General features: G+C 34.9%; 1 protein-coding gene across 11 annotated transcripts in view; it reads left to right on the forward strand.

Moving 5' to 3' along the window:
* Positions 1-22,408, forward strand: part of GRIA4 (glutamate ionotropic receptor AMPA type subunit 4) — a 532,571-nt gene that overhangs the window by 421,972 nt on the left and 88,191 nt on the right. For all 11 annotated transcript variants that reach the window (XR_009009288.1, XM_057553228.1, XM_057553227.1 and 8 more), the window contains exons 7-8: positions 16,666-16,824; positions 21,300-21,467. Coding sequence is in view for 10 of the 11 variants with exons in the window: in XM_057553228.1 (XP_057409211.1) it covers positions 16,666-16,824; positions 21,300-21,467 (327 nt within the window). In the remaining variant the exon portion in view is untranslated. The remainder of the gene's footprint in view (positions 1-16,665; positions 16,825-21,299; positions 21,468-22,408) is intronic.

Genomic DNA, 22,408 nt, shown 5'->3' on the forward strand with positions numbered 1-22,408 from the left:
ACTGCATCACTGGATACCTGAATACACAATGAATCATCCCAAAATTGAGGTGGTGGACTTTGGGAGCAACTGTAGATTTGGGGTTTGCTCTCTGCATCTAAATTGTTTCTGGTTTTATGTTTATCATACTTTAGTATTTACAGTTTATTATCATTGGTAGATTTGTTTATTGATTTGGTTGCTCTCTTCCTTTTTTTTAATATAGAGATATATATATTTTTCCTTTTCCTCTTTTTGTGAGTGTGTATTTGTATGCTTCTTTGTGTGATTTTGTCTGTATAGCTTTCCTTTTACCATTTGTCCTAGGGTTCTGTCTGTCCCTTTCCTATTTTGTTTTTTAGTATAATTTTAGGGTTTGTTATCATTGGTGGATCTGTTTATTTGTTTGGTTGCTCTCTTCTTTCTTTCTTTTTTTATCATTTTTTAATTTTTAAAATAAAAAAAATTTATTTTAATAAATTTATTTTATTTTTTTCCTTCTTTCTTTTTTTCCTCCTTTTTGTTCTGAGCCATGTGGCTGACAGGGTCTTGGTGCTCCAGCTGGGTGTCAGGTCTGTGCCACTGAGGTGGGAGAGCCACATTCAGGACATTTGTCCACCAGAGACATCCCAGCTCCACATAATAGCAAATGGAGAAAGCTCTCCCAGAGATCTCTATCTCAAGGCTAGACCCAGCTCCACTCAAGGAACAGCAAGCTACAGTGTTGGAGACCCCATGCCACACAACTAGCAAGAGAAGAACACACCCACACCCATTAGCAAAGAGGCTGCCGAAAATCATAATAAGGTCACAGACACACCAAAACACATGACTGGACATGGTCCTGTCCACTAGAAAGACAAGATCCAGTCTCATCCACCAGAAAACAGGCACCAGTCCCCTCCAGCAGGAAGCCACTGAACCAACATTAGCCACTGGAGGCAGACACCAAAAACAATGAGAATTACAAACCTGCAGACTGTGAAAAGGAGACCCCAAACACAGTAAGTTAACCAAAATGAGAAGACAGAGAAACACACAGCAGATGAAGGAGTAAGGAAAAGCCCACCAGACCATACAAATGAAGAGGAAATAGGCAGTCTACCTGAAAAAGACTTCAGAGTAATGACAGTATAGATGATCCAAAATCTTGGAAATAGAATGGAGAACATACAAGAAATGTGTAACAAGGACCTAGAAAAACTAAAGAGCAAACAAACAATGATGAATGACACAATAAATGAAATTAAAATTATCTAGAAGAAATCAATAGCAGAATAACTGAGACAGAAGAACGGATAAGGGATCTGGAAGATAAAATAGTGGAAATAACTACTGCAGAGCAGAATGAAGAAAAAAGAATGAAAAGAACTGAGGACAGTCTCAGAGACCTCTGGGACAACATTGAAAGCACCAACATTAAAATTATAGGGGTCCCAGAAGAACAAGGGAAAAAGAAAGGGACTGAGAAAATATATGAAGAGATTATAGTTGAAAACTTCCCTAATATGGGAAAGGAAATAGTTAATCAAGTCCAGGAAGCACAGAGAATCCCATACAGGATAAATCCAAGGAGAAACACGTCAAGACACATATTAATCAAACTATCAAAAATTAAATACAGAGAAAAAATATTAAAAGCAGCAAGGAAATAAAACAAATAACATAAAAGGGAATCCCCATAAGGTTAAGAGCTGATCTTTCAGCAGAAACTCTGCAAGCCAGAAGGAAGTGGCAGGACATACTTAAAGTGATGAAAGGGAAAAACCTACAACCACGATCACTCTACCCAGCAAGGATCTCATTCAGATTGGACAGAGAAATTTAAAACTTTACAGACAAGCAAAAGTGAAGAGAATTCAGCACCACCAAACCAGCTTTACAACAAATGCTAAAGGAACTTCTCTAGGCAGGAAACACAAAAGAAGGAAAAGACCTACAATAACAAACCCAAAACAATTAAGAAAATGGTAATAGGAACATACATATCGATAACTACCTTAAATGTAAAAGGATTAAATGGTCCAATGAAAAGACATAGACTGGCTGAATGGATACAAAAACAAGACCCGTATATATGCTGTCTACAAGAGACCCACTTCATACCTAGGGACACATACAGACTGAAAGTGAGGGGTTGGAAAAATATATTCCATGCAAATGGAAATCAAAAGAAAGCTGGAGGAGCAATTCTCATATCAGACAAAATAGACTTTAAAATAAAGACTATTACAAGAGACAATGAAGGACACTACATAATGATCAAGGGATCAATCCAAGAAGAAGATATAACAATTGTAAATATTTATGCACCCAATATAGGAGCACCTCAATACATAAGGCAAATGCTAAGAGCCATAAAAGGGGAAATCAATGGCAACTTAATCAGAGTAGGGGACTTTAACACCCCACTTTCACCAATGGACAGATCATCCAAATTGAAAATAGATAAGGAAACACATGCTTTAAATGACACATTAAACAAGATGGACTTAATTGATATTTATAAGACATTCCATCTACAAAAAACAGAATACACATTTTTCTCAAGTGCTCATGGAACATTCTCCAGGATAGATCATATCTTGGGTCACAAATCAAGCCTTGGTAAATTTAAGAAAATTGAAATCATACCAAGTATCTTTCCTGATACAATGCTATGAGACTAGATATCAATTACAGGAAAAAATCTGTAAAAAATACAAACACAAGGAGACTAAACAATACACTACTAAATAACCAAGAGATCACTAAGAAATCAAAGAGGAAATCAAAAATACCTAGAAACAAATAAAAATGAAAAAACAACGACCCAAAACCTATAGGATGCAGCAAAAGCAGTTCTAAGAGGGAATTTTATAGCAATATAATCCTACCTCAGAAAACAAGAAACATCTCAAATAAACAACCTAACTTTACACGTAAAGCAATTAGAGAAAGAAGAAGAACAACAACAACAAAAAACCCAAAGTTCGCAGAAGGATAGCAATCATAAAGATGAGATCAGAAATAAATGAAAAGAAATGAAGGAAACAATAACAAAGATCAATAAAACTAAAAGCTGGTTCTTTGAGAAGATAATCAAAATTGATAAACCATTAGCCAGACTAATCAAGGAAAAAGAGAGAAGACTCAAATCAATAGAATTAGAAATGAAAAAAGAGAAGTAACAACTGACACTGCAGAAATATAAAGGATCATGAGAGATTACTACAAGCAACTATATGCCAATAAAATGGACAACCTGGAAGAAATGGACAAATTCTTAGAAAAGCACAACCTTCCAAGACTGAAACAGGAAGAAATAGAAAATATAACCAGACCAATCACGAGCACTGAAATTGAGACTGTGATTAAAAATCTTCCAACAAGCAAAATCCCAGGATGAATACTATCAAACATTTAGAGAGCAGCTAACACCTATCCTTCTCAAACTCTTCCAAAATATTGCAGAGGGAGGAACACTCCCAAACTCATTCTACGAGGTCACCATCACCCTGATACCAAAATCAGACAAAGAGGTCACAAAGAAGGAATACTACAGGCCAATATCACTGATGAACATAGATACAAAAATCCTCAACAAAATTCTAACAAACAGAATCCAGCAACACATCAAAAAGATCATACACCATGATCAAGTGGGATCTATCTCAGGGATACAAGGATTTTTCAATATCCACAAATCAATCAATGTGAAACACCACATCAACAAATTGAAGAACAAAAACCATATGATCATCTCAATAGATACAGAAAAAGCTTTCAACAAAATTCAAAACCCATTTATGATAAACATTCTCCAAAAAGTAGGCAGAGATGACCATATATGACAAACCCACAGCAAACATCATTCTCAATGGTGAAACACTGAAAGCATTTCCTCTAAGATCAGGAACAAGACAAGGATGTCCACTCTCGCCACTTTTATTCAATATATTTTTGGAAGTCCTAGCCATAGCAATAAGAGAAGAAAAGAAATAAAAAGCATTCAAATTGGAAAAGAAATAGTAAAACTGTCATTGATTGCAGAAAACATGATACTATTAATAGAAACACTTAAAGATGCAACTAGAAAACTACTAAAGCTCATCAATGAATTTGGTAAAGTTGCAGGATACAAAATTAATGCACAGATATCTCTTGCATCCCTATACACTAGCAACAAAAGTTCAGAAATAGAAAGTAAGGAAACAACCCCATTTACCATAGCATAAAAAAGAATAAAATACCTAGGAATAAACCTACCTAAGGAGGCAAAAGACCTGTACTCAGAAAACTATAAGATACTGATGAAAGAAATAAGAGATGGAACAAACAGATTGAGAGATATACCATGTTCTTGAATGGAAGAATCAACATTTTCAAAATGACTATACTACCCAAAGCAATCTACAGACTCAATGCAATCCCTATCAAATTACCAATGGCATTTTTCACAGAACTAGAACAAAAAAATTTTACAATCTGTATGGAAACATGAAAGACCTGGAATAGCCAAAGCCATCTTGAGAAACAAAAACAGAGCTGAAGGAATCTGGCTCCCTGACTTCAGACTGTACTACAAACCAGAGTGATCAAGACAGTATGGTACTGGCACAAAAACAGAAATATAGATCAATGGGACAGGATAGAAAGTCCAGAGATAAACCCACACACTTATGGTCACCTAATCTATGACAAAAGAGGCAAGAATATACAGTGAAGAAAAGACAGCCTCTTCAATAAGTGGTGCTGGGAAAACTGGACAGCCACCTGTAAAAGAATGAAATTAGAACACACCTTAACACCATACAAAAAAAAATCAACTCAAAATGGATTAAAGACATATATGTTATGCGAGATACTATAAAACTCTTAGAGGAAAACATAGGCAGAACACTCTTTGCAATAAATCGCAGGGAGATTTTTTTTTTTTGATCCACCTCCTATAGTAATGAAAACAAAAACAAAATAAACATATGGGACCTAATTAAACTTAAAAGTTTTACACAGCAAAGAAACCATAAACAAAATGAAAGACAACCCTCAGAATTGGAGAAAATATTTGTAAACGAAGCACCCAACAAGGGATTAATCTCCAAAATATACAAACAGCTCATATAGCTCAATATCAAAAAGACCAACAACCCAATCAAAAAATGGTTGGAAGATCTAAATAAACATTTAGAAATGTCTATTTCTGAATAGACATTCTTCCCCAAAGAAGACATACAGATGGTTAAAAAGCACATGAAAAGATGCTCAGTATCATTAATTATTAGAGAAGGGCAAATCAAAATCACAGTGAGGTATCACCTCACACCAGTCAGAATGGCCATCATCAAAAAAATCTACAAACAATAAACGTGGAGAGGGTGTGGAGAAAAGGGAACCCTCTTACGCCATTGGTGGGAATGTAAACCGGTACAGCCACTATGGAAACAGTATGGAGGTTCCTTAAGAAACTAAAAACAGAGCTACCATATGATCCAGCAATCCCACTCCTTGGCCTATATCCAGAGAAAACAATAATTCAAAAAGTTAAATGCACCCCAGTGTTCATTGCAGTGCTATTTACAATAGCCAAGACATAGAAGCAACCTAAATGTCCACCAACAGAGGAATGGATTAAGATGATGTGGTACATATGTACAGTGGAATATTACTCAGCTATAAAAAAGAACAAAATAATGCCATTTGTAGCATGTGGATGGACCTAGAGCTTGTCATTTTGAGTGAAATAAGTCAGGCAGAGAAAGACTAATAGCATATGATATCACTTATATGTGGAATCTTAAAAAAGGCTATAAATGAACTTATCTACAAAACAGAAATAGAGTTACAGATATAGAAAATAAACTGATTTTTACCAGGGGGTAAAGGGGGGCAGGATAAATTGGAAGATTGGGATTGACACATACACACTACTATATATAAAATAGATGACTAATAAGGACCTACTGTATAGCACAGGGAACTCTACTCAATACCGTGTAATAGACTATATGGGAAAAGATTCTACAACAGAGTGGATATGTGAATGTTATAACAGATTTACTTTACTGTACACCTGAAACTAACACAACATTGTAAATCAACTATACTCCAGTAAACTTTTTAAAAAATAAAAATAAAAATAATTTTTTAGTTAAAATTTAAAAAAATAAAAATTTTTGAAAAATAAAAATTAAAAAAAATTAACAATTAAAAAAAACTTCCCTCTTAGAACTGCTTTCACTGCATCCCATTGTTTTTGGAAATTTGTATTTTTACTTTCATTTGTCTCAAGGTATTTTCTGGTTTCCTCTTTGAATTCTTCATTGACCCATTTGTTTTTAGTAACATATTATTTATTCAACATTTGTTTGTGTCTTTTCCATTTTTCTTCCTGTAATTGATTTCTAGTTTCATACTGTTATGTTCAGAAAAAATGCTTGATACAATTTCTATTCTTTTAAATTTGTTGAGGCTTGTTTTGTGGCCTAGCATGTCATCTATTCTGTAGAACATTCCGTGTACACTTGAGAAGAATGTGTATTCTTCTGTTTTGGTATGGAATGTCCTGTTGATATCGATTAAGTCCAACTGGTCTATTGTTTATTTTACAACCTCTGTTGCAGTAGTGATTTTCTGTCTGGATGACCTGTCTATTGATGTAAGTTGGGTGTTAAAGTTCCCTACTGTTTTTGTATTATTGTTGATTTCTTCCTTTATGTCTGTTAGTAGTTGCTTTATATATTTAGGTGCTTCTATTTTAGGTGTGTGTATGTTAATGACTGCTATATCCTCTTCTTGTATCAATCCCTGTATCATTATATAATACCCTTCTTTGTCTTTTGGTATAGACTTTTTTGGAAACTCTGATTTGTCTAATATGAATATTGCTACCCCAGCTTTATTTGTCATTTCATGAGTATATTTTCCATCCCCTCACTTTCAGTCTGTGTGTCTTTAGATCTGAAGTGTGTCTCTTATAGGCAGCATATAGATGGGTCTTGTTCTTTTATCAGCCATCTTAAGTCTTTTGATTGTAGTAGTTTGTCCATTGACATTCAAAGTGAGTATTGATAGGTATGTACTTATTGCCATTTTGTTACTTGTTTTCTGCTTGTTTTGTAGTTCTCTGTTCTTTTCTTTTAGTTTCTTCCCTTGTGGTTTGATGATTTTCTTTTGTGGTATGCTAGTGTTTGGTTCTCTCTAGCTTTTATGTATCTATTGTAGATTTTTGATTTTTGGTTACCATCAAGTTCATAAATGCTGACCTCTAACTATATCTACTTGTTTTGAACTGATAGTCACTTATGTTCAAACACATTATAAACCATCTACTTTTTTACTTCCCTCCCCCACATTTTGTGTTTTGGATGTCATATTTGACATCTTCATATCTATTTCTTCACTATTTGTTGTAGTTATAGTTGATTTTCCTTTTTTTCTTCTTTTAACCATTACACTAGCTTATTTAAGTGGTTAATCCACAGCATTTACTATATATTTTTCTTTACTAGTGGGATGTTTTTTCCTATAAGTTCTTCTTGTTGTAGCCTTTTCTTTTCCACTTAGATGTGCCCCTTTAACACTTCCTGTAAGATTGATTTAGTATTGATGAACTCTTTTAGTTCTTGCTTGTCTGATAACTTCTTTAGCTCTCCTTTAATTCTGAATGATAATCTTGCCAGTTCGAGTATCATAGGCTGTAGGTTGGTCCCTATTTAGCACTTTAAATATATCATGATGCTGCCTTCCTGACTGCAAAGTTTCTGCAGAAAAATCAGCTGATAGCCTTTTGGGGGTTCCCTTTTATGTGACTCTTTGTTTTTCTCTTGATACCTTTAAAGTTCTCTCTTTATCTCTAGATTTTGCCATTTTAATTATAATATGTCCTTGTGTGGTTCATCTTGTTTATGACTCTCTATGCTTCCTGTACCTGGATATCTGTTTCCTTCTTCAGATTCAGGAAGTTTTCAGCCACAATATTATAAAATATATTTGCAATCATTTTCTCTCTCTCTTCTCCTTCTGGGACCCCTATAATGCCAATATTAGTACATTTGATGTTGTCCAAGAGGTACCTAAAATATCCTCATTTTTAAAAATTTGTTTGCTGTTCTGATTGGGTGATTTCCATTATTCTATCTTCCAGATCACTTATGTGTTCTTCTGCATCACCTAATCTGCTGTTATTCCTTCTATATTTCATTTCAGTTATTGCATTCTTCAGCTCTGAATGGTTCTTTTTATATTTTTTAGTTCTTTGATTAAATTCTCATTGTGTTCATCTATTCTTTTCCCATGTTCCATTAGCATTTTTATTACTAATGCTGTGAACTCTTTATCTGGTAAATTATCTCTGTTCTATTAGTTGTTTTTTCAGGGTTTTTTCTTATTGTTCCATTTGGAACAAATTCCTCTTTCTTCTCATCTTGCTTAATTTTCCCTTTCTCTATAAAACTGGGTGACACAGTTACCTATCCTGGTTTTCAAGGGGTGTCCTTGTGTGGGAACATCTCAGTGCAGTCTACATGTGCCCAGTGGCTCTCGTGGGAGGTCTGGATCTGAAGTGATCATGTTTCATGTTTTTCCCATGCCAGAATGTACTGGCAGCTATCACTTTGACAGGAGATGGTGCTGATGATGGAGAGACTTCATCCAGAGCCAAGTGTGATCTGGAGCTTCTCTGATGCTTAGTGGTTATCACTGCCCTATCATGGGTGGTGTTGGGTCCCAAGTTGCTGGAGCAGATACCCCAAGGTTCGGGTCAGAGCTGGTTCCGTTTCCTCTAAGTGTGTGCTCTCCCCACTCCCAGTAATGGCACCTTTGCCCCAGAGGGGAGCAGTGCCAGAGAAGAGGGACCAGAATAGGTACCAGGTGGGGGCTGGCACATGTGTTGGGACAGTCTTGGCACACCAGTCAGAGTTCCATATTGCTCCTGATCTGCCACCTTCACAAACACCAGTAATGGCCACCCTTGCCCCTTTCAGATGCCATGCCAGCTCCATCCCCACCAATTGTGCACTCTCCTCAGCTATGGTAGTCTTTGCCCTAGTTGGGAGCGGCTGGAGCAAGAGGGGCTGGAGGAAGTGTTCATTGTAGGCCAGGGCACATGCTGGGGCAGTCATGGGTAACTGACCAGAGTCCCAGGCTATTTCAATTTGCTTCTTCTTCCTTGTTCCCACAAGTAAGCAAGTGTGTTTGTGTTCTTCATGAGCAGTCTATGTTTCTTACAGCCCTGCTGTTAGTGCCACTGGTTTCCAAATCAGCTAAGGGGATTCATCTTCCCAGTGTTGGACCCCAGGGCTAGGGTGCCCAAAATATGTGGGTATATGTATGTTTTATTTATGCATCTAGAGGTACTGGTGAAAGCATATGGTATCTCAGTCAATTAAGCTCTGTTCTAGAAATTTCAAAGAAACTTAGATACAGGAAAACTGTCTATCTGGTGGTTCAATGTAGTCTGTTTTACAGAGATTTAAATAAGAAAATTACTTGCCTACTTTGCCCTTGGACTTTCTCTTTTCCAGTTATTTGTTCACTTTGCTCCCTGTTATTTTTCAAAGGCAGGTATGATTATTTCATTCCCCTGCTTAAATTATTTTCATTGGCTCCAGGCTGCAAATTCAGTAAAAGAATTCATGCCCTTCAAAAAAGGGAAAGACCGCTTGGTCTTTCAAACTCTACCTGCTTCCATCTCATCCTGCCACTGACTTCTTGCATTTCTCTCAAAATGACATACTGCAATTGCACCCATTGTTACCATCTCCTATCAGAGTAAGCATTCTAAATCTAAGTACCACACTACTAAAATCCTTTAGGATAAAGTATTACACTACTTACATTAATGTACAAAGCTCTTTAAGATTTATACCTGTTTAACTCAAGAGCCTCTCTCCCACTCCACCCTATATGTGTCCCTTCCTAAAACCAAATTAATTCCCAGACCTAATGTTGCTTTTATGTTTGCAGCTTTAGCTTATGCTGTTTTCTACACCAGGAGGCACTTACCCCACCCAATCTTAATTAACAGTTACTTCTTTTAGAAAGCTGTCCTTATATACCTAATCAGATAGCCACTCTTCTGGGTTCGAAAATCACCCTGTACACTAATAGTACAGAATGCATTCATTGTTTTCCTTTATGAAATCATTATTTTATACTTCCTCTGTGCCAGGTATTGTCCAACTTCCTGTAGCCTAGTGGCAAATGAGACATTAGCACCTCACAAGATCATTAAGGGCAGGAACAATGTCTTTTTTGACCTTATAAAAAGGGCCATTATCCTTACTCTTTATGTGTTGAATGGCTTTTTATCCTCCAGCACCCAGCTTATGTCACTGTATTTATTTTGTTACTATAATTTTTCTAATTAATCCTCAAAATAGATAAACATAGATCAGAAAATGGGGTTCAGTATAATTTACCCAAGATCACACACATCCTAAGTCTCAAAATCAAGATTGAAGCTCTGTGCTATCTAGTTGCGAAGAATAAATAAATTCAAATAAATAAATAAACTCAAGATTAGTAAATAAGTTATATAGCCACAAAGCGACCATTCATTTAAGCATTTCCTATACCACCCTTAAGGGGAAATTTGGCCTTACAAACAATCTCTGTATTTATATTCAGAGCATTCTTCATCTCTCTTCCAGCAGTCAGATGATTTAAATATGGCCAACAGTAGCAATAAGGAACTGTTGACGTTTGTTCCAAGGAAATTTCCTTCAAGGCACATTCTTAAAATCTTACTATCATTTAAAAGTTACTATCACATCTAGGAAAACACCTGGCTCTGTCATGAAGTAGTATAAAATTATAGAATGTTCAGGTTATATCATTAAAAATTAACAGAATCTATTCCTTACCTATTCCACACCATCACACACAGACACACACATGCACACACCATTCATGCTTCATTTAGAAAGTAAGGAAATTAATATACAGAGAGGAAAGTGACTTGTCCACATTTAGGTGTCTGGTTAGTAAGAATGGAAACTAAAACTCAATTTTTGAAATTTGGAGTCTAGCAAGTTTTTACTCAAGTGCAATGACCCCAGTTAAAGATTCCATTAATTTGGAGACATTATTTTACTTTTTTCTTGGTGCTTCCTATATTTTTCAACTTTTCTGCATTGAGCATGTCTGACTCCACCATCTATCTACATGATCATCAAAACCACATACTTTAAGTAAATTTTTAACCTAATTTTTAAAAGGTGTTAAGACAGAATCTCTCCCATTCTATTTAAGGTTCCTTGTTTTTAACTGCACCCGAGCGGTCTCAGTATGATTTAGTCAACCTGTGAACCTGAAATGCAAAACAGCAGAAATGTTATCTTAATTAGAAAAAACATAAAGTAAGTATTTATTAAACACCTATGATGTGATGGATGTATATAAATTTACATCAGTAATCATCAGGATATCTGAAGTTCTATAATTTATTAATTTCACTTTCCCCCTTATTCCCAGAGGATGTATGAACTCTAAATGAAAATTAAAAGGAAAACCAAGTTGGAAATTAATATTTTCTTAGGATGTCACTAACCATTGTGAAATGCAAGCATTGTTGAATAGCCCATTTCAACAAGCAGAAGGCCTCTACCTTGGTTTCCCCTCTGCCTTTGGGACATTATTTACTTAGTTACTTAACCACTGACCACCTCCCCTCACTGCCCCAGGATTGTAGAGTTACAATTTTATTACAGTGTTTCTCAGAACTTTCAGTTCCAAAATATTCTCTGGGTAAAAACTGAAATCTAAATAGTCACCAAAGTAACCGTTTCCAAGAAAACTGCTTCACAATCTAGATCCTATCAATTTGCTATATAAAATTATTTTTAAATATATGAAGGAAAAAATATTGCCTGTACTCAAACAGACATAGCTAAAATTAACTGAGCCACCCACCATTCTTTCAGATCATAACTAAAAGGAGCTTATAATCAGATGTGGTAATATTTTCACCTTTACCTTCAGCATAGCAGCAGAATGGAATCAGAGAAATGTGAACTGTTATTTATCAGTTAGACTTTACATCAGATGATTTTTCTGAAGCCTGCAGTTTTGCCTGTGAGTATTGCAGCTGTGGGATAACTCTATCAAAGAAAACTTGGCAGGCCTTTTATTTCAGCCACTGCTAAAATAAAATAAAATGTCATCAATTAGAAGCTAATGCAATAGTTGAATCACTGGGTCTTTTAGAAAATTGAATTTATTTTCCTGCCTCTGGGTCTGCCTTATCTTCTCATAGAAACAAACAAATGTTCAACTGACATTTTACTAGCTAGAGATTGATAGACAGTGTTTTTCCAATTTCAAAAACATGGATTTGATTTCTGGTGTCTAGTTTCTTTCCCAGTGAAATGAGAATATTAGTGATGAACTGTCAAATTAGCTAGCATATAATAAGCATGTAATAAATATTTGTTGAATGAATGAATTAATAATATATATTATTTACTGAATTTAAACCAGATGCTAGCTGCTTTAGCATTATCATTCTTATTTTGCATTTAGGAAACCTAAGGTTAGAAAGTTACGGAATTGGGATTCAAAGCCTGGGTTTTCTTCTACAGTATCTCCCTGCCTCTCCTATGGATATTATGATAAATACCAAAATTGAAAACACATATTTGTGTAAGAATACACAAGAGCATGGGTTTAAAAAGACAAACTTAAGAGTCTTTTGGTTCTAATATGTATTTGCTGAGAGATCTTGAATAGACCTCCACTGATTCTCAGTTTCCTTATTTCTAAGATAAGGCTAATAATAAGATCTATCTCATAAGTTTGTTATGAGAACTAAACTAGATTGATGATCTGTGGAATGTGCTTAGCACAGTGCCTGGTACCTAATAAGCCCAGCAACAATATTAACTATGAATACACACTCCTGGGTCTTTCAATAGCAACCTTCCTTAGTTGCCAATAGACTGGTCTGTTTCTTTTTGGATAGCCAGAAAGTAACGTGCATATATTGGCTAGTAAGACAGTCTCCTTTGTTATTAAAATAAAACACAGAGAAGTTTCCAAAATCATGGCTGAGACATATGCAGGAGGATAAGTAATACTAGGTCTTCCTCTTCTCCCTGAATCTTACTATACTGTAGGGTCACTGCTGCATATTTTACTTTGACCAATAAATAAACAAATAAATAGACAGATAGATAGATACATAGATAGATAGATAGATAGATAGATACATAGATACATAGATAAAACACTTTCCCTTAGTCTTCTCAACATGACTGAATCAAATTCACATTTTCAAAAGAAAGTTTCCTAAATACTAAGAGGGAACAGAAAAGAAAGAAAGCACAGATCCTTCAAACTCGTGTGTGTGTGTGTGTGTGTGTGTGTGTGTGTGTGTGTGTGTGTGGTTTACTTTTCTCAGAGCTAATATATTTGGTTTTATGAATTCACTTCTGTAATACACTTTTTGCCTTCTTCCTATAATTGTTTATTTGTTTACAAAATTGGGTGTGTATTTTTGTAATGTACCTTAAATTCTTAATGGAAAAAAGAGGGCCTGGTCTAAAATAAACTATATGGAAGATAGATGATAGTGAGATAGATAGATAGATAGATGATAGAAAGATACAGTTAGAAAATAAATAACTTTCCAGAATTCTTAAAACTCAGATAACTACTTCTGGGCCAAGTGAGATGACACCCTTTCCTGCCACCTTCCTCACTCCACCTGGTGAGCTCCGTATTTTTCCCTATCACACATGAATGGCCTATTTGCTCTCTTCTTGTCCACTGCCATTTCCCAGGACTACGAGGGTTGTAGTGACTGATGTAATCAAAGCTTTCACCCTCTCTAGTTCAAGTCACCATCTCTGTCTGCTTTAAAACCACCTTGTAATTAAACTGAACCTCCCTAAAAAATGTTACCCATCACAGACTCAGAGTACCATTATATCTTGATATAAGATGCATTGTCACATAAGACACATATCTGCTTATCTACATCAGAGGGCAATTATGCCCTCAACAGAAGACTTTTTGAAGCTTTCATTCATCTCCTATATCCTCCTCCATGCTTCATAAAAGGCACTCAGAGACATTTCAGAAATACTTGTTAAATTGAGTTGAACTGAACTAGAAATATTTATATCCTTTTCTCAGGTATTAGATTTTTTATTGAAATATAGTTGATTTGTAATGTGTTAGTTTCAGGTGTAGAGCAAAGTGATTCAGTTATATACACACACACATATGTGTATATATTTATGTGTGTGTATATATATTTTTTCAGATTTTTTCCATTATAGATTATTACAAAATATTGAATAGAGTTCCCTGTGTTATATGGTAGGCTCTTGTTGTTTATCTGTTTTATATGTAATAGTGTGTATCTGTTAATCCCAAACTCTTAATCTATCCCTCACACCCCTTCCCCTTTGGTAACCATAAGTTTGTTTTCTATGTCTGTTGAGTCTGTTTTGTAAATAAGTTCATTTGTAGCATTTTTTCAGATTCCACATATAACTGATATCATATGATATTTGTCCTTCTCCATCTGACTTACTTCACTTAGTATGATAATCTCTAGTTCTATCCATGTTGCTGCATGCATTCATTCTTTTTATGGTTCAGTAATATTCCATAGTGTATATTTACCACATCTTCTTTATCCATTCATCTGTTGATGGACACTTAGGTTGCTTCCAGTCTTGGCTACTGTAAATAGTGCTACTATGAACGCTGGGGTGCAAATGTCTTCAAATTAGAATTATCTCTAGATATATGCCCAAGAGTAAAATTGCTGGATCATACGGTAACTCTATTTTTAGTTTTTAGGGAACCTCCATACTGTTCTCCATAGTGGCTACACCAATTTACATTCCCACCAACAGCGTAAGAGGGTTCCCTTTTCTCCACACCCTTTCCAGCATTTATTATTTGTAGACTTTTTGAAGATGGCCATTCTGATTTGTGTGAGGTGATACCTCATTGTGATTTTGATTTGCATTTCTCTAATAATTAGCAATGTTGAGCATTTTTTCATGTGCCTTTTGGCCATCTGTATGTCTTCTCTGGAAACATGTCTATTATGTCTGTTTAGGTCTTTTTGATTGGGTTGTTTGTGGTTTTTTTGCTATTAAGCTGTATGAGCTGTTTGTTTATTTTGGAAATTAAGTCCTTATTGGTTGCATCATCTGCAAATATTGTCTCCCATTCTGTAGGTTGTCTTTTCATCTTATTTAAGATTTCCTTTGCTGTGCAAAAGCTTTTAAGTTTGATTAGGTCCATTTGTTTATTTTTGCTTTTATTTACTTTGCCTTGGGAGACTGACCTATGAAACATTGTTCAATTTATGTCAGAGATTGTTTTGCCTATGTTCTCTTCTAGGAGTTTTATGGGATCATTTCTCATATTTAAGTCTTTAAGCCATTCTGAATTTATTTTTGTGTATGGTGTGAGGGGATATACTAACTTCATTGATTTATATGCAGTTGTCCAGCTTTTCCAAAACTACTTGCTGAAGAGACTGTCTTTTCTCCATTGTATATTCTTGCCTCTTTTGTCAAAGATTAACTGACTGTAGGTGTGTGGGTTTATTTCTGGGCTCTCTATTATGTTCCATTGATCCATATGTCTGTTTTTTGTGCCAAGACCATGCTGTTTTCATTACTGTAGCTTTGTAGTACTGTCTGAAATCTGGGAGGGTTATGCCTCCACCATTGTTCTTTTTCTTCAAGATTGGTTTTCAATTCTGGGTCTTTTGTGGTTCCGTATACATTTTAGGATTATTCATTCTAGTTCTATGAAAAATGGCATGGGTAATTTGATAAGGATCACATTAAATCTGTATATGCTTTAGATAGTATGGTCATTTTAACAATGTTAATTCTTCCAACCCAAGGGCATGGGATATCTTTCCATTTCTTTGAATCATCTTCAATTTCCTTTATCATTGTTTTATAGTTCTTAGGATATAAGTCTTTCACCTCTGAGGTCAAGTTTATGCCTAGGTATTTTAATTTTTTTTGATGTGATTTTGAAAGTTTATTTTTTACACTTTCTCTTTCAGATATGTATTGTTAGTGTAAAGAAATGCAACAGATTTCTGTATGTTAATCTTGCATCCTTCTACCTTGCTGAATCCTTTTATCAGTTCTAGTAGTTTTTATGTGGAGTTTTTAGGATTTTCTGTATATAGTATCATGTCATCTGCATATAATGGCAATTTTACCTCTTCCCTACCAATTTGGATACATTTTATTTCTTTTTCTTCTCTGATCGCTGTGGCTAGGACTTCCAATACTATGTTAAATAGAAGTGGTGAGAGTGGGTATCCTTATCTTGCTCCAGATTTTAGCAAGAAGGCTTTCAGCTTTTCACCATTGAGTATTATGTTGGCTGTGGGTTGGTCATAAATAGCTTTTATTATGTTGATATATGTATCCTTTATACCCACTTTGGTGAGAATTTTTATCATGAGTGGATGGTGAATTTTGTCAAATGCTTTCTCTGTATCTATTGAGATGATCATGTGATCTTTGCCTTTTCTTTTGTTGATGTGGTGTCATGTATTAAATTTTGAATGAGAGAATTTAACAGCTAAATTGGATCTTCCACCTGTTTCTAGCCGTCACTTTATTAGAAATCATATTGGTTACCAATTTATGTTACCATTGAAGAGACAAAATGTATAATAATAAACTAAACAAACTGTCATATTGATTTTTATAGGGATTCAAGGATATTTCTCTTGAGAGATTTATACATGGTGGAGCCAATGTTACAGGATTCCAGTTAGTAGATTTTAATACACCTATGGTAACCAAATTAATGGATCGCTGGAAGAAACTAGATCAGAGAGAATATCCAGGATCTGAGACACCTCCAAAGGTATTTGTTTGTTTTTATCTTATCTATTTTTAGAATTTTTAGTATTTTTTAAAATTTAAGGTAGAAAGCTCATTATGCAGTTTTTCTAGTAATATTTTGCCAGACACAGTGTGGCATAGGGCAGAAATATTTTGTCACTATTTGTCACACAGCCCTTAATAATTTCTAAATTTCTATATTTAAGAGAGGAGTTGTTAGACATTAGTTCAAGTAGTTTACTATATTATATTATATATTATATTATATATATTATATTATGCTATATGTTATATTATTTTATTGTTATGCTATATTATTTTATTATTACTTTGCATATAAATTTCCATGAAGAAATTGTATGCTTTTTAAAAAAATTTTGTTAGCTAAATATTTCAAATGTGAACAACCACTGGTAGCTATTCCACCCAGATAAAAATATATTTGCAAAGTGATTTACAGTGAGTAAGTAAATTGGGAAATTGGTAGAAATGTAAAATGTATAAGCTTCTGCAAAATTTCTCTTTCAAGTTAACAGTAAAATGTCAGATGATTGTTTAATTTTATGTGACAGACATTGCAAAAGTATGTTATTGGTATCTACAAAGGAAGCTGGTAAATTTCTGATCATAAGCACATTTTTTCTCTCCTGAAAAGATTGATGACTTCCTTAGATATCGTGTAAATAATGGCATAATGTTTCTTAAACGCCAACTCCTACATGGTTTTTAATTCTTACATAAAAAGGAATCATCATTTCAACAACTTTAACTAATCTCTCACTGTGTATTCTAGTAAAAAGTTTTCAAATATAATTTGGAAATTCAAGCCTAGAAAACTATGATCTAGGGGTAGAGCAAGTTGGTTCTTCCATTTCCTAATTATAAAACTTTCCCTACTATCCATGTCAATTTCTTCTCTGTAATATAGGAATTTGGCTAGTCATAACAATTTCACTACTCTATAGAAGCATGGAATTTCAAAAGAAAGCATTTATTGAGTATCCAATATGCTCAAGCACTGTAGTCCAACCCTCTGATTTTACAGATTAATAAATGCAAGATATTAAATGGTATGTTAACTGGCTGTCCCTGAGTCAAGGACCAGGTTTGTGGAATGCCCAGGACCAAGTCATGGGTTCCCTAAGTCTTAGACAAGTGCATTGTCCACTATATAACACCACTTCTCATGCTTAGATAATATATATGAAAGCATATTAAAAAGCCAAAAAATTTTCAAGATGTAAACCACCTTCAGGATTAAAAGAAACTTGAGAAGTCTTTTAGTCTTTTTGTCTTCAAGCTGGTTCAGAGAAAAATCATCCCCAAAGCTCAATTATATCAAGTATTAATACACAAGGAAAAAAGTATAAAGCTTCCTTCTAAACTCATTGGGACAGTTTGCTTTACAGCATATTCCCCTCATTCTGTCATCAGTGTATGTAGAGACTCCCTTGCCCTTCTCTTCTCTATTTGTATTTCTTCCTTCCTCACATCTTTTTCTCAGCCATTTTTTATCTCAGTATTTTTTCTGTAAACCGTCTCTTCAAGTTCTTGTTACCCTTACAGTTTTAGTATCTAGAATGGGCTTCAAACTTCTTGGCAGCGTTTTGCAGCTCCTTGTGACTTTTTTCATTTCAGTGATAATATGTAATAATATGTGTCCACTGTGGTCCTCCTGTCTGGACACACTGGTGTGGTTTGTCCTTCCCTATCTTGCCTTTAGCCTACCACAATGTTTACTATTTGATCATCTCCAACCCCAGACTTATCTATGTCAAAGCTTTGGGCACTTTGTTTTATATATAAATACATATAATTTTCTCATCTTTCACAGTTTTCTTAGCATAATAGTAGGCACCCAGTGGTCTTTTAATAAATAGATATAGCCAGTTCTCATTGTTCATGGTAGTTCCATTCTATAAATTTGCCATGAACACTGAATGAGTGAATACTGAACACTAACTCCTAGGGGAAATTACAAGGTTAGGTCACAACATTTTTATCAACCAATCAACACATAACACTTTGTTTTATGTGTGTTTCTGTTTAAAGATATCTTATTTAAGACATTGTCGATAAATTAACATTGAATTCATGGCCAATAGCAGTATAACTCAAGCCAGAACAAAGCTTATCTAACACGTATTTTTTCCATAAGACACATCACAGTTTTCTTGCACTGAGGAACCCTAGACAGCCATCTTTTGGGCCATCTTTGTAGTCTTCACCATTCCTAGCCAGTATCTAGCTCTGAGATATGATATGAAATTTAATCCTCACAAGTACCACAGAAGATAGTCATTATTTTGTATGATTTTGTTCTGCTTCATAGCTGAAAAATGTACAACATATTCCCATAAAACTATGAGCAGCAGAATTAGAATTCACCTAGTTCTCAAAACCTAAATTCTTGCCACTGCGCTGTGATTCTGCCAAACTCTATCTTTTTATATACAAATGTTGATAAACAGAATTCATCCCACCATTCTAATCACTGGTTAAAGCAGTGAATAGCTATTGGTCAAGACTTAGTTTTACTCTCCTCCAAAATGAAGAGTATGTTTAATAAGAATTTCTAGATACCATCTAGAAATGTGTGCCCATAAATATGATTTCTTGGACTTTAGCACAATAAGACACATGGAAAAGAATGAAATCCTTTAAAAAGGTAAAACCAGTTTAAACTACTGCTTCTTTCCATCTATCAGCTCTATGACCCATCAAAAGCTTTTGCCACTCTGGCTGAATGTCTGCTTTTCTCTGCTCCACTCTATACGATATCTGTTCTCTTTTCTAGTTCACTTGTTTCATAAAAATGAATGGACTTTTTAAAACACAGCAAGTGCTTTTGCTTTTTTGGAGTCATATCTCTCAGCTTCTTTCTCCCTATTAGAAAAGCAACAATAGTTTTCTTTTCTTCTCTCTTGATCCTAAAATGCTAGCGTTGCATTTTTTCTCTTGCCCTTTATATCTTTGATAAGTTCTACTTTATTTCTTGTTTTTATTTTCTTGCCATCCAGAAAGATGATTTGATGGTTTTCTCTACTCAAAGTTATGTTGCTCCAGACAGGGGAGGAGGTATGTCTATTTTTGGCTTAGTACCTTGGTTAAGTACCTTAATTTCCTTTGACCATTCCATTCCAAATATGAGGGTGTATGCTTATCATTAAGCTTATTTTGTCATGTCCTTGAAGAATATATAGCAAGGCTTATAATTTATAAGTCACATAAATCTTTCTGATGAAGCTTTAATTAGATTATCTGCCATTGAAAGGTTCTTTGTTAGAATTTATATTCTTTATCTTATCCATGTTTTAGTCCTTCTCTTCCCAGGAGTGTTTACTGCTATGCTTAGCAGATATATTGCCTAAGTTACTTTCTATGATTTAAATTTCAAATGATTTTTATTAATTTATAAGCAGCAAATCAGGATCATTTTCCACATTCCATAGCACAAAAGAACCTCTCGTATATGCTTAGAATGTGTTAATCATATAGAATTGCCCATATGGAATTCCTGAAAGAGATAATGTAGTTTTTTGTTATGATTAGCAGTTGATGCTCTGCCACACTTCAAGAAAATTGTTCCATATGTTTCATATGTTTAGGAATTTTCCAATCAAACTTTAAAACTGTTCCCTGTTCTTTTTATTTTCAGCTTAAACAAATCACATTTTCTTCTCAGTTTTTCCTCATTTCCTCTCCTAACCTTAATAATCTTTTCCTGAGGGTTTTGTCTTTTCTCAAAGAGAAGCATGGGACGATCATCAGAAAGCAGATGATCTATACTTCATTTCTCCACTTTATCCTAAGTTACGATAGAAACTTAGAGAAATGACTTAACCTTCCTGAGCACACTCAACAGGCATGGACATAACAATACTTGTGCTTATTTAGCCATGTGTATACACACTTGTTAAATAAATAGATGTTATTTCTGGCATTCTATATCTGAGTAACAGTAAACATTCCCACTCATTCTTCTGAGAAACTGGACAGAGTTATACACTCCAAGTCAATAAACATATATTAAATCTAAGGGACCCCTGATGGGCATTTGGAGGAGGAAAGAGTGAGACATTCCAGCCCTCCTGGGGTTCAAACACAGCAAGAGATTACAAGATAGATTTTGGAAATACGGCATTCATCCTTTTTCTTTAATATACTTTAGCTGTTTCACTTGGACACAACAAAAAGACGACACCTAGAGGCCTTGCTTCTCCCAGCTGATGGAAAATTGTGCATTAGAATTTCTATTTTTCAGAGTGTGTTTTCTCCTTTTAAAATCACAGTGTTAAGAATTGATATACAGTCTTTGTAATACAGCAATAATAGAAATTTCTGAAGCTAGAGGCAATTAATTATCAGTAATTTAACTGCCCTTCTGGCAGCATGGTACTTTATGTCATAAACACACAGAGGCCCCAGATTCATCCCCAATTCTGGTGATTGATAAGAATTTAACATTTACCATTATAATTACTTTCATTTTGTTAGTATACATCTGCTCTGACTTATGATGGAGTCCTTGTGATGGCTGAAACATTCCGAAGTCTTAGGAGACAGAAAATTGATATTTCCAGGAGAGGAAATGCTGGGGATTGTCTGGCAAATCCTGCTGCTCCATGGGGCCAGGGGATTGACATGGAGAGGACGCTCAAACAGGTAACTCACAGTTTTATTTACGTTCAATTTATTTCACAGTCATTTTTCAATGGAGTATTCAAGAAAACAAAATAATCTATCTGTGAATAAATACATATTACAATTGCCATTTTATTATATTGAACCATTTTCATTTCTGAGACATTTCTAAATAGGATACTGGATAGAATACTGATGTTTATATGATATGTAGATGCTTAGCCAGGATAAGTTGGTTATGCCACAGTAATAAACAACCCCAAGTCTCAGTGGCTTAAAACATCAAAAGAGTATTTCTCACTCACAAACACCAGATTAGTAGGGGCACTCTGTTTATTATAATCACTCAGGGATCCAAGCTGACATAGCAGCTACTATCTTGAATGCTACAAAGGGCAAAGAGCTGTGGGGAGGTTTCTAATTGGCAATTAAATGCTCTGGCACTCATCACATCTGTTTACAACTCACTTGTCAGAAAGAGTCACATACCTAGCTAACCAAAAAGGGTGCAAGAAGTACAAGCCTACCTTGGGCCAAGAATGAGGAAGAACCTCAAACATTTGCAAACACTATTAATCTACTAATCTACTAACTACCTCAGTAGGCCTTTATTTATTTACTTTTTTTAACATCTTTATTGGGGTATAATTGCTTTCCAATAGTGTGATAGTTTCTGCTTTATAACAAAGTGAATCAGCTATACATATACATATATCCCCATATCTCCTCCTTCTTGTGTCTCCCTCCCATCCTCCCTATCCCACCGTTCTAGGTGGTCGCAAAGCACCGAGCTGATCTCCCTGTGCTATACAGCTGCTTCCCACTAGCTATCTATTTTACATTTGGTCATGTATATATGTCCATGCCACTCTCTCACTTTGTCCCAGCTTACCCTTCCCCCTCCCCGTGTCCTCAAGTCCATTCTCTATGTCTGCATCTTTATTCCTGTCCTGCCCCTAGGT

This window comes from Balaenoptera acutorostrata, chromosome 9 (genome assembly GCF_949987535.1).
Source record: "Balaenoptera acutorostrata chromosome 9, mBalAcu1.1, whole genome shotgun sequence".
NCBI lineage: Eukaryota > Metazoa > Chordata > Mammalia > Artiodactyla > Balaenopteridae > Balaenoptera > Balaenoptera acutorostrata.